Source organism: Strongyloides ratti, assembly GCF_001040885.1.
Source record: "Strongyloides ratti genome assembly S_ratti_ED321, chromosome : 2".
NCBI classification, from domain to species: Eukaryota; Metazoa; Nematoda; class Chromadorea; order Rhabditida; family Strongyloididae; genus Strongyloides; species Strongyloides ratti.
Genome location: NC_037308.1, coordinates 14308360 through 14325490, shown reverse-complemented (window position 1 = coordinate 14325490; position 17131 = coordinate 14308360). Strand labels below are relative to the sequence as shown.

The window sequence follows — 17131 nt, the reverse complement described above, 5'->3', positions numbered from 1 at the left end:
CTAGTTTTAAAGAAATATATATAATAATTAAATGTATTAATAAAAGTCATAATACCTAAGTATTCGAAATTGCTACATTAAAACATTTGAAAAACCATAACTTTTATTTTGATATTTAAAAAGAAAGTTTTTTAATTTTTCACTAGTTTATATTTTGAAGATTATTTATAGTTTAAATTAATAAACATGCAACTGTACCTAAAAAAATTACCAAGTAATATTAAAAAATATACTTTTTCTAAAAGCATAGTACATCAAAAGTAAACTATGACAAAGTCAAAATAGTACATTAAAGATAAAAAATTAGCTTTAGATTTACTATCTTTAAGAATATTTAACACTTTATGTTCATCCATAACTTAAAAAAAAATAGTAAACACATTCATTTTTATAATAATAATAAGTATAGTTTTTTTTTAGACTCATTATAAATCGTTCTACATATATAAAAAAATACATTTTAAATACTACTGAAATATTTATTTTTATCTAAATAATATGTTTTGTAAGTAGTTTAAGTATAAATATTTAAGAATTCCGAGATATACAAATATAAAAAAGCTATTTTAAATAGAAATTTTGTTAAAAATTAAAACCACCCATTCATCCGATGTAGTCTAGTGGTTATGATTTGTGGCTCTCACCCACAAGGCCCGGGTTCGATTCCCGGCATCGGAAGTACTTTTTGTGTCTTTAAATAATAAATTAATTTTTATAACTTAAATAATTTTTTTTAATACATATACAAGTTTTTTTTTTTAAATCTTTTGCTAGTTTTTTTAAAAAAAATTATTTAATTTAATAACTTAATTCATTATTTCATTTTTAAAAAATATTTTGTTTTTTATTATACATGAATTGACAATAAACATAGAAGTAAGAAAAAAAAAGGTATATAAAAAAAGTATTGTATAAATAGAATCACTTTTTTTATTTAGTTTTTTTTTTAATTATATAATTAACTGTACTTTATATAAAATTGTAATATAAAAAAAATTGAAATTATATATTTTGATATTTGTAAAATAATATGTTTTATTTTATCAACATTACAACATTTTTTTAACTAGTACATTAATCCTAAAAAAAATGCTTTTATATTATATTGTTATACCTTACTTTATTATGGAAAAAAAATTTGAATCATTTTATTTTAAAAAAAAATATGACGAAAAACTAATTATAAAAAAAATAAATTAAAATAATTACATAAATTGTTCGTTAAAAGAACCGTTGATAAACTAAAAAGATAAATAAAACCCTTTTTTCTAGATTGAATTTCTATTTAAAGCTATAAAAATTAAAAAATAATTAATGTATTCATAATTATTTCTTTTGCTATATAATAAAAATTGGATGTCTATAAACTTTAACATATTGTTTTATATATTTTTATTCTCTTGTCAATTATTTATTAGAAAAAAAATAATAAAACAAATTTTGTTTCTGTTGTTGACACATTAAATGGGTGCGGAGATGGATTAAAATTTGAGGTAATTTTTTTTATTAAAAAAGATATTTCTTTATAGTTTTAAAAAAATGATACCAATATATGAACTTATTATTTTACTTTTTCAAGTTATAAGTATTTTTATTAACATTTTTATATGTATATATTTATTAAGTCAAATTAATAAGCCTTCCAATTATTTCCAACCATCGTTTACTGTACATTTTACATTTAATGCATTTTTTGATTTTTTATCATCAATATCAATATTCCTGTTCAGAAAAGTTGCTTATTGGGGGTGTCTTCATACATATTTTGAAGAAAATGTGTGGGTATCTCAAGCATACAAATTTTTATTTTTTCAAACTATAACATTAACAATATCTGGAAACATTATTATTTCTATCAATCGTTTTTATGCATTATATTCACCTATTAATTATTCTCGAATCTGGAACGCTAAAGTAGCTTTAATAATTATTATATGTCAAGTAGTTGTATGCTATTTTGCATTTACTCATTTGTTTTTTACAAAAACTGCATATATATATGATTCATCAATAAATTCACACCAATTTACAACACCAGATTCAACTTTTTCTTTAATAAATAATGGTGTTCTCTTAACTTTTTGTATTACTGGATTCATAATAACAATATTTTTGAATATAAAAATTTTTGAAAAATATCATCACATTTTCAAAAAAGGTGATAATAGAAGATATAGTACAAAAATAACTATGGTTGTTTTTATGATTTTGGCAGTAATTTTTCTTTTAATAACAACTATACAAATTTCAATAAGATTTTATGCAATCAAAACAAAAAATAGTATTTTAAAAAATATGATAAATGATTATTTTTTTTATTCTATTCCTATATTAAATTCACTTCAACCTTATTTACTAATATTTTTATCAAAACAATTAAGAAATGATATATTTCAATTTTTCTTTAAACTATCAACACGTGTGGATAGAGTAACAAGCTTTAAACTTCCAACTATTTATAAAGAAGATTATAGGCCAAGAAGAAAACAAAATATTAACAAAAATCTTATTAATTTTTGACACTACATTATTATTATTAAATATTTTGTTTTTAAATTAATTGACAATATGCTATCGTATAAATAAAACAACATTTTTTTTAATTAATATAATTATATTTTAATTATAAATAATTAATTTTAATAGAAATTTAAATTATATTATAAAAGTTAATTATAAAAAATATAATCTTTTTTTTATTATATTTAATAATTTTAAAAGAATTATAATAATTAAAAATATTACAAAAATTTTTTTAATTTATACAGTTACTTTTTATTATTTTTCTAAAGATAAAAATTTATACACAAATATATAAATCCTGAGATTATAAAAAGGTGTAAAATTTTTATTAAAATATATAAAATTAAACAAAGTTTTATAGAAAAGTTTAAAGTTTATTTATGATTTTAATTGTTATAATAATTTATTAAAAAATAAACATGATAACAAATGCTAATATTTAATAAACATAAGATTAGATCTTTTAAAAAGAATTTGTTTGTATTTATAAAGTAAATAATACTAATAACAATTATTCTTTTAAAAGTATCATCATCTGCAATAACAATAAAATTAGGAATATTTAAATAATTTCACTAAAATTTATATATATTATTTAATGAATTAAAGAAAAAAGTAACTATTGAATTATTTAACTTTCATATAAAAATAATAATTAAAAATCAACATAAAAGAATTATATAAATTCGAAAGTTTATATTAATAACTATGTAATCTCAATTTTTAAAAACGTTTTATTATTAAAAAAGAAAGGTGTTAAAAAAAATTATTTTAAAAAATTGAACTAGTTTAAAAAATTTTAGAAAAATAAACTTATTTTAATATTTATTTTTCAATGTTAAATGTTTTTTTTTTATGATAGATACAAAGATTTTTAAATTAATTCTATTTTATTGTACCAGATAAAATTTTAAAATATTTTTTAAACTTAATATCTTTTTATTAATTATATAAAAAATTTCTTATTTTTATTTCTATTCCTTATATATAAAATTAATTTTTAAGATCAATGTTTATTAATATTACAATAGATTTTTATTGTATTATCTTTATTATATTGAATTATCATAAAAAAGTTTTTCACTAAAATAAGCTGTTACTAATAATTGTTTTTTTTTATACTATTTTTCAAGAAAATTGTATTTCAAATTGATAAAAATATAATTATCATAAAAAATATTTTTTTAAATTAAAAAATTATAACTTTTTTTTGTATAATGACATCATAGCTTTTTGTAAATAACTTATTATTTGAGAAAAAAAAAATAAAAAATAAATTCTTTACTTAAAGAGATAAATACCTTTTAATTTATTTAAATGATATTCAACAAAAATAAAGGATAATAATACAATATATAGTATGTAAAAAAAGATAATATACTTAAAATTATTGTAAAATATTACATGAATTATATTAACAAATATTATAAAAATTTAACTATTTTATATGTATAAATATAAACAATTTATATTGCCAATGATATGAATTAATATACTTTAAATAAAATATATAGACATATATAAATTTAAAAATATATATTTGATATTTGAATAAAATTTTTTATTTAATGAATACAATTAAAGTAACTAATAAAATATAAAAAAAAATTATAATATTGTATTATATTTATATTATAATTTATTAGTTAATTTTAAGAATATTTTGAATCTATCAATATTTTTTTTTTATTAATTTATCTTAAATTTTAGATATTTTTATTTTAACTCTTTCTTTTATGTACTTCAATAAATATTACCTTCTTACATTTTTTGTAATAATAATTATATTTTTTGAATTTTATCTTATTAATTTAAATATAAATGTTTATGAAAGTAATTCTATAGAAAGTGGTTTAGAAGAAACTACAAAACTTACAATTAATTATTCTAATGGTAAGAATATTTTGATATCATATAAAATTTTTTTAAGAATCATATCTTGATTATTTAACATCTGAAATTTTGGAAAAAGAATATAAATTAAGATATTCATTAAAATTAGGAAAAGCAATACCTACATTATGGAAATCACCATATCTTGTAGATTTAGATTGTAAAAAATTGTTAAGAGGTGATATTAAGTACATAAAAGATGCTGGGAATAATAGACATAGTTACAAATTTGTTTCAAAATCTTTTCCAATAACATGTAATGATATAAAAATGAGAGGTTACTATCCTGATGAACCATTAACAAAAGAAGAATCTGAATATCCTTTGGCATTTGCAATAAATGTTTTTCATGTATGATAAAGTAATTTAATACATATTTATCATAATATTTTTTTAGGATTATTTAAAAATTGAGCAATATTTTTTACTTATGTATGCTCCACAAAATCAATTTTGTTATGCAATTGATAAAAAATCAACAGATGATTTCAAAAATAAAGTAAAAAATCTTGGTAAATGTTTTTCAAATGTTTATATTGTAGAAAAAGAATATCCTATGGATCACACTGGTAAAAATGGTAATTTATATAACTATGAATGTATGAAACTTTTAAATGGAACAAATTATAAATATTTATTTATCCTTCAGGTAATTTAAATTTACATTAATAATTTAATTTATAGAATGATGATGTACCATTAAAAACTAACTATGAATTAGTTCAAATTATGAAAGTTTATAATGGATCTATAGATATGGATTTTGGTAATTCTTTTACAAGTCATCCTATTAATGTTTTAAAAAATGTTTCTTTAAAATATAAAGATTTAAATATTTTTAAAAAAGGTATTTAATTTTTTTACTAAAAAATTTATATATTATTAAAATTTTAGAAGATTCAAGGTTAAATAATTTAATAATCATGAATTCAAAACTTAAAATTCAAAAAGGATTTTTAGAAGCATCATTACCAAAAGAATCAGTTGATTATATTGTTAATGTACTAAATATTTCAACATTAATAAATGTTTTAAATTCAGGTTTACCTTATACGGATGAAATTTTTTGGCCAAGTATAATGACAAGTCCTGAATTAAATATTCCTGGATGGCAACATTATAAATGTTCTAAAAATTCAAAATTTAGTTATTTTTATTTTACAAGAAGATCAATATATACAAGTAGAAAAAGATGTCCTACAAAACATATTAGACATGGAGTATGTCTATTAGGTATTGAAATGTTAAATGATTTAAAATCATGGCCACAATTTTTTGGTAATAAATTTTATTCTGAATTTGATGCTGGTGGTTCAACATGTTGGGTAGAATATTTATATGAAAAAAAATATTTTGAATTTAACAAAGAAATAGATGAAACTTTTTATATGAGAAGTCCTTTAATAAAATATCAAAAAATAAAAAGAGAAACTTCTAATTTAACTGAGATATGTAACTTAGCATTAACATAATATTTAAAAACATTTTATTGTATAAGTTTTACAAAGCTTTATGTTAATAAAATTAATTATAATTTATTTTATTTTCCACATCCAGATGAACAACCACATGATGGTGGAGGTGGTGGTGGAGGTTGACAACAACATCCTCCACCTCCACCACCACCTCCTCCTAAGCCTCCAAAGAAGAATCCTTCAGCAGCAACAACTAAGGCACCAACAAATATAGCAATAGTATTAAATTTCATTGTTATAAATTTTTAGTTAAAATAATATTTATAAGTTTGTGTATCAAATGTAAAAATTTATTTTCTTATATACAAAATTTTCAAGGATACTATAAACATGAAAAATTATTAATTTATAAAGAACTTATTTTTTTTTTTATTAATTTAATAGATGAAATACACCTCATTTATTTATTTTTAACCTATTTCATTCAAAATATGTTATTACAAAAAACTAGTGTTATAAAAAAATATATTAATTTACTAGTTTTTGGAACAATTATATTTTGTAGAATATTTCTTTATGTCAAATTACACATTTTGTATAAAATAAACATAATATAAAAAAAATCAAATTCAACAATAATTAACATAATATAAAGTTCTAGTAATTATCAAAAAGTTTTATTATAAGTGGTTACAAATAATTTAAAGAAATTTTGAAACCAATTTTAATATAATTTTACATAATTATAGTTTAATTATATTTGTTATCTCCATGTTTTAAATTTTAGATATGAATTATAAGTGACTTTTTAAACAAAAAAAATTTTTTTAATTAAAACAATTTTATATATATATTACTTTTATTAATTAAAAACATAATTTACCTTTTGAAAAATTAAAAAAGTGACATATTTAAAAACTAAATTATTTTAATTTTAAAAATATTATTTTCCTTAGTATTAGACAAATATTATGACATTATTTATTATAAAATAAAAACTATTTCTTTAAATTATTTTATTACTAATTAAAATGTAAATAAAAAATCTAATATAATGAAGAAAATTATTTTATCAATATAATTATGTTAGAATATTTCTTTTCATTGTGTTAAAATCTACAACAATTTCCAAAGTTTTGGAATATAATTTTTTTTAAGACAATAATTATTATCATCCATCCATTTATATATATCTGGTATTATTCTTTTTTTACCACTTTTAATAAAATCTTTAAATTTTTGGCAAGTGGAACATCTATAATCTATTGATTGCTTTTGAAACCAACCATTATTTCTATATGAAAAATATTTTACATATTCTGTTTTGTTAGAAATTAAATATCTTAAATATTTTGCCATCTCTTTTGGAGAGGAAAAATCATCAAATGCTATAAAAGAATTTGGTGGCACATCATTTCTAGTATAAAATTCTCTAACATTAACAATAGGAATTGAAGTAAATAGAATTCTTTCATAAAATTTTTCTGTTATATAATCTTTACAATCACTATTCTCAGAAGCAATGTAAAAATAATATTTTTCATAAAAATTTTTTTTTTGATTAATTGTTAATGATAGTTTTTTATTATTACATTCACCAAATTGTTCTATATTTATGTATTTAGAAAGATTTTCAATGACAATTGATCTTCCAGAAAGAGCATTACAATTTGAGACAATCCAAAGAACATCTTTATTCTTATTAGAAATTTTTCTGTTTAATTCAGTTACTTGATCATAAATTTGGGAAGTTGAAAGATTATTAAAATACCATCTATCTGATCCATATGACCAAAATATGTCACCAGTTGTTAAATAAGTATATGTTAAGTTAAAATAATTTAAAGGATAATTTAATAACAATGAATATGGTTTTTTTATCATATTAACATAACTTTCTGAAATAACATTAACAAATAAGGTATAATTTGTTGACCTTTCAAGGATATTACTACCATCAAATATAGGATTATAAAAATTATCATTAAAAAGTACGACATCCGCAATTCTAAAATATGATCTATCATCAGTATAAAAACATTCTGTTTCAGAACAATATCCAAAATTTTCAAATAATTTTGCATTCCAACTTAGAATTATAAACTATAAATAAGTATTTTATATTTTTAAAAATTTACCGATGCATTATTAATAATTTTGGTATTAAAATTATAAAGTATGGATATATTATGCCATAAATAATATAGTTTTATTAAAATAATTATAAAAAATAACTTTAAACATATTTTTCTTTTAGATGAAAAATAATAAAGTATATTTGGCAAGTAATATTTACAACAAATTTTTATATTTACAAAGATATTTTTTATTAACATTTTATAAAATAATATATTTAAAATTATTTTAACTTTTAATAGTTGAATTTTTTAAAAAGAAATCATTTTTTGAGATATATAATGATAACATTTTAACATAAAAAAGCTCCAATAAAATATTTTGACAAAAAAGATTTATGCATTATAAATAAATTATTCACTAAAAAAAGCTATAACATTATAGCAATAACTCGTAATAATTATTAAATATATTTACATTTATAAAAAAAAAAGATATATTTCTTATATAAATGTGTAAATAAAAATACATAGAAATTAAAAAAAAGTATTTTTTTTAAACATTTTCACATTTATAATTTATGGTTTTACTGTATCTAATAAAATTTTAACTGTTAACAAATATTTTATGTTTAATTATAAGTGTTATGTTTAAAATATATATATTTTTTTAATTATTATATAATTTGGCTGTAAATATTAGTTATTTACTTTATTCATTTTAATAAATCTTAAAAAAATAATATTTTCATCATAAAATATAAGAAGAAAAAAAATTTTTTTAATGTTATTTAGATGTTACTTAATGATCATCCATAAATATTTTTTAACACATATTTCTATTTAAAATCAGAACATTTTAATTCAAAAATTTTTTTTTTTACTCAACAATTTGTTTTTTCATGTAACTTTTTATTTCATCATTTCCTCTTTTTGTAAAGAAATCACTAATTATTGATGGTAATAAATTTATTCCTTCAGTCTGTAATTGATGTGGTAGGTATCCAGAAGTTTCTTCAGCACGACCAATAGTTTTTATAGCACTTTTTACATACTCATCTGGATATGGTGAAAAAATGGATGTTTTCTCTGCTTTTGACATTTTAGTAACAATTAATAATGGGCAGAGACATTGAAAAATAATACCTGTACCATAATATTCTTTTTGAAGAATTCTTGTTAAATGTATCATATATCTTTTAGATGCTGAATATACATTCCATTCTGCAAGACTTAAATAACCAACAAATGAAGCTACATTAACAATAATTCCTTTGTTTCTTTTTAACATTTGTGGAATAATTTCAGCTGTTAATATTGTTACTGGTAAAGAATTAACAATTAATATATCACTAATTCTTTTTAAACCACCTTCAGTTTCATGAATAATAGCAGGAATTTCAAAAGCCATACCAACATTATTAACAAAAATACCAATTTCATAATTTTTTAACTCTTTTAAAATAACACTTTCATAATCATTATATGATGTATTTGTAAAATCAAAAGAAATTGTTTTTATCTCAACATTTGGAGATATTTGATGTATTTCGTTTTTAACATCTTCTAATTTTGATTGATTACGTGATATTAAAATTATATTAAAATTTTTTTTAGATAATTCAATAGCATATTGTTTTCCTATACCATCAGTTGATCCTGTTACAACAGCCCAATCACCTCCAGAAGCTTTTTTAAGATCAATTGGAGATGCAATGACATATGGATATAAAATTCTTTTTAATATATTAAATATCTTAAAACAAAAATACAATAGTACACCAAATGATAATAAATTTAGTATATCTGAATTAACCATATTAACTAAATTTATAAAAAGTTAAACAATTTTCTGCAAAAAAAAAATATCTGTTAACTTCTATTAAAAAGCTTAACATTTATTAATAGTTTAAATGAATAATAAATTTATTTTAAAAATTTTTATAAAAAATATTTTACAATAAAAATATAAAAGAAAAGTGGTAAAATATTTTAAGTTATTAAAAAAAAAATATTTCTAAATCATTATCTTATTTTTATAAAATAATCAACATTATCATTTAAATATATCATTTTACCAAATTTTTTTTTATTTACAATTAATTATGTGTAATTTTGTTGTACATTAAAATCAAATTCTCGCTAAGATAAAAATATATAAAATTCAATAAAAGAATTATGAAATTATTGTTATAAAGTTAAGGTTATTTTAAATATTGATAGTATTGTTAAAGAAAAAGAAGTTTGATTATTTTGTATAAATTACACGCAATAATATGCTAGACAACTAATATATTTATATTGTATATATAGTATAATATTTTTTAGGTTATCATAATAAAGATCATTATTATTATTAGATTTTTATACTATCTTACCTAACAATTAATTATAGATTGATTAAAAAGATATAATACAAAAACAATACTATTAATTATTAAATTTAATACCAGAAAATAAAAAAAAAATTGAGGAAAAAAAAGTATTACGGAGTATCAGGAGGTACAACATCTGGGCCTTTCCATATAAATTCTTTAGGTATATCATAATTAAATAAAATAAAATCAAAATAAAACATTTGATATAATCTATCCATTAAATGTGGTGAATTTCGTAATTGCTTTTCAATATCTTTTCTAGTTTTTTTACCAACAGTTCTATGATGTGTTTTTGTATTTTCAAATTGTTCAATTATAAAATTAATTGATACTGATGGAACATTAGAATCTTGTAATAATTTTTTTAAACTATCTATAAATTTCTTGTTTTTAATTGTAACAGAACTATAAGGAATAATTTTATATTTATTAAAATATTGAAAATAATCACACATCCAACTTTGAGGATAAAAATGTGCTGCTACTTCATAACGCATAAATTGTTTTCCTGAAGCATATCCTATCATATCTTTATAAAGTGTTTCAATAAAACATTCAAGATTCATTCCACAATCATAACATGTTTTATTTCCAAGTTGTATACTAAAATATTTTTAATTATTTATTTATTTTTAATTTATTATTTACCTATTATCAATACAAATATTTGTAAATCCAGAAATAAATCTTTCTATAGGATCTCGTGAAAATGAAAAAAATTTCCACTTATCTAAAGGAGATGATTCATGTTTTAATGCTGTTTTAATATCATGAAACCAGGCATTTATTTTTTTTTCACGAGTATTTATACATGCATCATTATTATCAGCAATAACCATTCCATATTCATTAATATATTCAGTTTCATTTCTAAGATAACACATAGCTGGTGATATCATTGAAGACATATGTTTATGTAAACTACAAGCTAATAAATTATATTGTGGTGCAGTTCTAATACGATCACGTAATGTTATTGGAATAAATGGTGGAACAATACCAATTAATTTTGGTGATATACCCATATATTTTGTTAAAGTTTCATTAATTAAAATTTTATCATCTTCTTTTATAAAATTTCTTGAGGTAACAATAGCATTAAGAAGATATCTAGCAAAAGATCTTTCATACATATTAATTTCATTTTTATAAAGATTTGGTGGTATTAAATTTATTGATAAAATACCAAAAAGAAAAAGTATAAGAGCAAGTAGAATAGGTTTAATAGTATTATCACTTGTTGAAAATATTTTTTTTTTCATCATAAAATTAAATGAGGTACAAAATTCTTTTGAATGATAAAAATTTTCTAAAAATTAGGTAATTAGAAATAAATAGAAATTAGTTTGAATTTTTTGTTTTTTATAATTTTATGTTAGAAAGTTTTTAAACATATTAAAAAAACAACTTATCTTCAAAAAACTTTATTTATATTCCAAAAAAAGAAATAGTAAAGTTTGAAAAAAAAATTAGTTCTTAGTGATTTGAAATCAACAAAGATCGTAAATATTTTTAGTTGAATATTTAAATAATTTAAACAGGATATAAGTGAATAATCTTTTAAAAATGAAAATTCATGTTCCATTTTCTTATCTTTTTTGGAATCTTTAAATAATTTAAGAAGTAAATATCCTTTTAAATAAAATTGTTAAAAAATTTAAACAATACTATTTTATGTTGAATTATAATTGATAGTATCTTGGTTTCTAATTTATGGTGTTGATCAGATATAATGATATCAATGTACTATTTAAGGTGATTTTTAAAAGTTAGTGACTAATTTGTTATCAAAAATATAAAAAAGTTTTATTAAAAACTTTTTGAAGCAATATAAACAAATTTTCTTAATTTTTCTTTAAAATATTTCAATTTTTACAAATTTAACATCATGTAAATAATATATTTATAAATATCATTAAATAATTGACATATTTTTAAAATTATATTTAAAAGTAATAGTTGAAATAAAAGTGAAAACTTTACGACCTGTTTGTATAGAAATGTTTTTACTTTTTTTATTTATATTTATTTAAAACTTTTTATCTTTTATACAATTAAATTTTAAGAAATATAAGCATATCAGACCTGTTAAAGTAATGATATATTTTTTTAAAATTTTATTTTAACACTTAACATTTTTTATATGATTTCTTTATTATTTTGAAAAAAAAAACTAGAAAATATGTTTTTTTTTTATATAAATAACTTTTTAAAATATTATCATTTATAGTCTTTTGCATAAAAATTTGTATCGTACAGTTTAGAAATGTCATAAAGTGAAACTATTTTACTTTTCCCATTAACAAAAAAAAAATAAATTTTCTTAGTTTTTATATAATAAACGTTGTAAAAAATATCTAATTTTTATAAATAACTATATTTGTGGACATTTAACATTATTCATCTCTAATACTAAATAACTTAATTTTTTTTAAAATAAAAGTCAACTTTTTTATTGTAATATTTTTATGCATACTAAAAATCAACGAAATATAACTTAATTATATGTTTTTTTTCGTCGTAAAATTACTTGATGTTTTAATATTAAATATCATAAAGAATCAAAAAAAATTTTTTAATGTGGTTAAGTTTTAATAAAAGTAAATTACTTTATACAAAAATTTAAAAATTTTTTAACAAAATATAATTTAGACTTTTTTAAGAATATGAAACAAAATGTAACATTACTTTTGCAAACTTCAACAAAATAAGACATTTTAATTTTCTTTATTAAAAAAAAGTTTTTTTTACATCATTTTTTTATATTAGTAAATCATTAAAAACTTTCTGTAAATGGTTTTTTTTGTAATGATTGAATCAGAAATTGAAAAAAAAATTATTTATGATCCAATTTAATCAAGTTTTCTTATACATAAAAATTTTTTAAATGGTATCATGATGTAATCTTTAATAGTGCTACTAAAGTTTATGTAATTAATAGAAATCAATATTTTATTTTAAATCTAGGTTACAATGTACTTTACGATAAATTTAAACTAAATAATCACAATCTAAGTTGATTTAATTTTTTAAATCAATTTGTATTATCAATATACGATTTATAAATATATCTTATAAATTCAACTTAATGAAATATTAATGTTTATACTTTTCTTATTACAACTTAAAAAATTATGAAAAAAACTTTAAAATGTCTTTTAAAAAAATTTTTTACAAGCATTGTCTTTCATTGAAGATTTTACAAACTTTTACATTTTATTATTTTTAAAAAGTTATATTTTTTTTTGTCTTTTTCCAGCCACAAATTTCTTTTAAACATTTAAAAAATTATTTATAAGATTTATATATTACTGAAAAGTATAATAAAAAAAAGTGAAACAATTTTATGTTAAAATTTATTTGTAAAAAAAAATTTTCAATGTTACTATGATTTATATAAGTTTAAAAAAAACTTATATAATAAATGTAATTTTTAAATTTATCACTGAATAAAAGTTAAACGGTACTATGTCTCAATATTTTACAATAGTATTTGTATGTATTAATAAAATTAGGTTTTGATAAAAGTTGAATTTTAATTATTATTTTCAATTCAAATAAACAATATAATTTTATTTTGTTTGAAATTATCACAATCTAAAACAAAACAGTTATTTTAAAAAATATTTTTTTTAATTTTATAATATGGTTTTAACAATGAATTACTTTTATTCAATAATATGTAATAAAATCTTATCGTAAATATCACTTTCTAGTAATTTATATCTTAAAAACGGAAGTTTATTTATCAGATTAAAAACTTGTCTACTGAAAGGTAATATTGTATTATTTTTTCTGTAATTTAATGTGAAAAAAATAATTTTGGTAGAAAATAAAATTTTTACATATAATGTTAAATTTTTTTTTATTAATTTTAAAAAAAACAATATGTTCAATAGATGAATAATTAATTCCATGACATTTCATCAATCCACAAATTTTCTAAAATTGTTCCTTTAAAGTATTCATAAAACTTTTTATCAATTAAATCAGATTGTTCTTTTGTTAAATAATTTTTCCAATTTTTGGAACCTCCTTTCCTGATGAATGTTTTTGTCCTCCTAAAAATTATATTAATATAAAAAAAAGTTAACTTACATTGTAATATCACTTGAAAATATTTCATTTTTTTCATGCATTGACTTAAAAGTACATACATCAACAACTTTATCAAGTAATTTTGAATCTTCTAAAATTCTATTTGCATTACCACCTAAAAATTTGGCAATTTTAATAATATTTGACTTCAAATCTTTACACATATCTTCATAAACTAAAAATAAAACATTTTCATCATTGATATGAGGAAGCCATGACTTTACATGCATAAAATAACCACCACTTTCAATTTCATCATTTAAAAACATTTCAAACATAACATTAAAATCACCATCCTCCCAATCATTTATTTTCATATTTCTTATATGATGATAATAACTAATTAAGACGTCTTTTGGATTTCTAACAGTATAAATGTATTTAGCTTTTTTACTTTTTGGTATCCAATCATAGAAAAAATGTGTTTTAAAAATTCTTTGTACTGGAAATAAATCAAGAACTTCTAAAGGAAAACTTTCAAGAAATGGAGCATCAGTAAACATTTCTATTTAAAAAAAAAACAAATAATTAAAAACATATTTTTATACAAACCTTGAGTTCCTTCCATATAATCAATTTTAAGCAAATTTAAGCATATAAAAAGATTCCATGTTGTACCAGATTTTGGTGTAGTAACAACAAAAACATCATCATCTCTTGGAACTAATTTTCTTGCTGATCTTAAATTTTTCTTACTTACAAAAGGTTGTTGTAATATTCCATCTACCATAAATAATTTAGGTCTATCACTTTTTTCCATGACAGAAGTTACTTCTGAAGCATGTTCTCCCATTTCAAAGAGAGTATCAATGATAATTTCTTGAACTTCTTTAGGGAATGTTTCCATATTTTTATTATAAGTAAGAATAAAAAATTTATTAAATTTTAATCTTTTTATATTAACCTATATTAGTATCCTTATCAAAAAAGGATACAATAATATAAAAATTCTGTCTTTTATACAGAAACAACTTATCAGGTAAAAATGTTACTTATAATTGTTTAAATTGATAAAAACTACATCTTATTTTACCTAAAAATATTGGTGTTTCTTGAAAATGATATAATTTAGAAAGATAAAGTTACGGATGTTTAACTTAATGTTATATCTACAAAAATTTTTTAATATCTTTATCAAAATAAAATGTAATTATTGAGGAAAATTTTAAAAATACTAATAATAATAATTGTTTTGTTAATTTTAAATATTAAAAATACATTAACAAAAGTTCTTTCAATTAATAAATTATTATTTTACTTATCTCATTATCTATAAATAAATTATAAATCAAACATACAAATATTTTAAATAACTTTGTTGTAACAAATTCTGATATCAAAATAATATTTGAATAATTGAAAAATTAACATATACAAATAAGATACTTTATAACTAATTTATAGTAAAACTATCTTAATATTTTTAAACATTTTAGTATTATATATACAAATTACTAAAATATCCATTTTATAAAAGATAAAAAGATTATTTTAGAAAATTGTTGTATTAATAAAAATATATAGATAAACCAAGTTAATCTATCATTATATATATGCTCATTTTCACCGTTAATCTTATTTTTGTTTAATGTGATATAATATATTTACAATAAATTCACTTTTATTTTTTCTCGCAACTTTACATAAATATTAAAATATTATTAATAATAATCTTTTAATATAAAACTAATTTATGCTTTTTTTTCATACATATTTTTAACAAAAATTTGTCAATTTTTTTAAATTAAAATATTAATACTGATTTAAATTTTAAATATAAGAAAATATATAATATTTTTTATGATTTACAATTATAGTTAGAAAAAAAAACTCCACCTTGGTAATTTTTGTCTACTTGAACATAATACCAAAAATGTTTCAAGATGCCATTTTTTTAACAACAAAAAATGAAAATAATCAAATAATTTTTTATCTTTATAATATCATTTTTTTAATATATCTTTTCTAGGACCAAAATGGCATTTACATTTGTTGCTTTTGCTTACTTAATTGGTATGTTAGCTGTTGGATTTGGAATTTTTATGGCTATAATGATTGTATGTTGTAAAATTACATATATGTTTTTAATTATTAAATTTTATTTTAGGTTATTTCAATTGATGAATTAAAAACTGATTACAAAAATCCTATTGATCAATGTAGATCTCTAAATAATGTAAATTAAATATTGAAAAAAAAAAAGTTATTTTTTAATTATATTTTTTAGTTGGTTCTTCCAGAATATGCCATTCAAGGAGGTGTAACTTTCCTTTTCTTAATAACATTACAATGGTGTGCAATAATTTGGAATGTACCACTTTTAGCATACCATATTAATAGGTATCTTAATCGTCCAAGAATGTCGACTCCAGGAATATATGATCCAACAACAATAATGAAAGCAAATGAATTAAGATTAGCATACAAAGAAGGGTGGATAAAACTTGGATTTTACCTTATTTCCTTTTTCTACTATCTTTACGCTCTCATTTATACAATGGTAACTACTTCCTGAATATAAACTAAATTTTAAAATATATTATAATTTATATAAAAAAATATTGACTTAAGATTTCTTTTTTTTTTCTAACCTAAACTTATGTTTATCTAAATATTTTATCTATCTTCTATAATTATAAATTTAAAATAACTTTTTGTCTATATTAATATAATCAAGGTTTTTGATAGTAGTATGATTGACTACAAACTATATTGTAGCAATCTATATAGTGCCTATCATATGGTTAAA

General features: G+C 18.4%; 6 protein-coding genes across 6 annotated transcripts; 2 read left to right on the top strand and 4 right to left on the bottom strand.

Annotated features, from left to right (window-relative positions):
• Positions 1 to 4259: 4259 nt before the first annotated feature.
• On the top strand, positions 4260 to 5888 carry SRAE_2000454700 (Glycosyl transferase, family 14-containing protein; the record flags this gene model as incomplete). Its single annotated transcript, XM_024643430.1, has 5 exons — positions 4260 to 4416; positions 4454 to 4767; positions 4814 to 4915; positions 5101 to 5263; positions 5311 to 5888. The coding sequence occupies 5 exons, from the start codon at positions 4260 to 4262 to the stop codon at positions 5886 to 5888; spliced, it is 1314 nt and encodes a 437-aa protein (XP_024509100.1).
• A 1059-nt stretch (positions 5889 to 6947) lies between these two features.
• SRAE_2000454600 (Alpha-(1,3)-fucosyltransferase C) lies at positions 6948 to 7977 on the bottom strand (the record flags this gene model as incomplete). The annotated part of the gene is made up of 2 exons (XM_024643428.1): positions 6948 to 7920; positions 7970 to 7977. The coding sequence occupies 2 exons, from the start codon at positions 7975 to 7977 to the stop codon at positions 6948 to 6950; spliced, it is 981 nt and encodes a 326-aa protein (XP_024509099.1).
• An 809-nt stretch (positions 7978 to 8786) lies between these two features.
• SRAE_2000454500 (Estradiol 17-beta-dehydrogenase 12) lies at positions 8787 to 9725 on the bottom strand (the record flags this gene model as incomplete). Its single annotated transcript, XM_024643427.1, has 1 exon — positions 8787 to 9725. One exon carries the CDS (start codon positions 9723 to 9725, stop codon positions 8787 to 8789), a length of 939 nt encoding a protein of 312 aa, XP_024509098.1.
• Positions 9726 to 10391: 666 nt separating this feature from the next.
• SRAE_2000454400 (Sulfotransferase family-containing protein) lies at positions 10392 to 11549 on the bottom strand (the record flags this gene model as incomplete). The annotated part of the gene is made up of 2 exons (XM_024643426.1): positions 10392 to 10887; positions 10933 to 11549. 2 exons carry the CDS (start codon positions 11547 to 11549, stop codon positions 10392 to 10394), a joined length of 1113 nt encoding a protein of 370 aa, XP_024509097.1.
• A 2642-nt stretch (positions 11550 to 14191) lies between these two features.
• SRAE_2000454300 (Sulfotransferase 6B1) lies at positions 14192 to 15229 on the bottom strand (the record flags this gene model as incomplete). Its single annotated transcript, XM_024643425.1, has 3 exons — positions 14192 to 14345; positions 14383 to 14887; positions 14935 to 15229. 3 exons carry the CDS (start codon positions 15227 to 15229, stop codon positions 14192 to 14194), a joined length of 954 nt encoding a protein of 317 aa, XP_024509096.1.
• A 1129-nt stretch (positions 15230 to 16358) lies between these two features.
• SRAE_2000454200 (Protein cornichon) lies at positions 16359 to 16897 on the top strand (the record flags this gene model as incomplete). Its single annotated transcript, XM_024643424.1, has 3 exons — positions 16359 to 16439; positions 16490 to 16558; positions 16610 to 16897. The coding sequence occupies 3 exons, from the start codon at positions 16359 to 16361 to the stop codon at positions 16895 to 16897; spliced, it is 438 nt and encodes a 145-aa protein (XP_024509095.1).
• Positions 16898 to 17131: the final 234 nt, after the last annotated feature.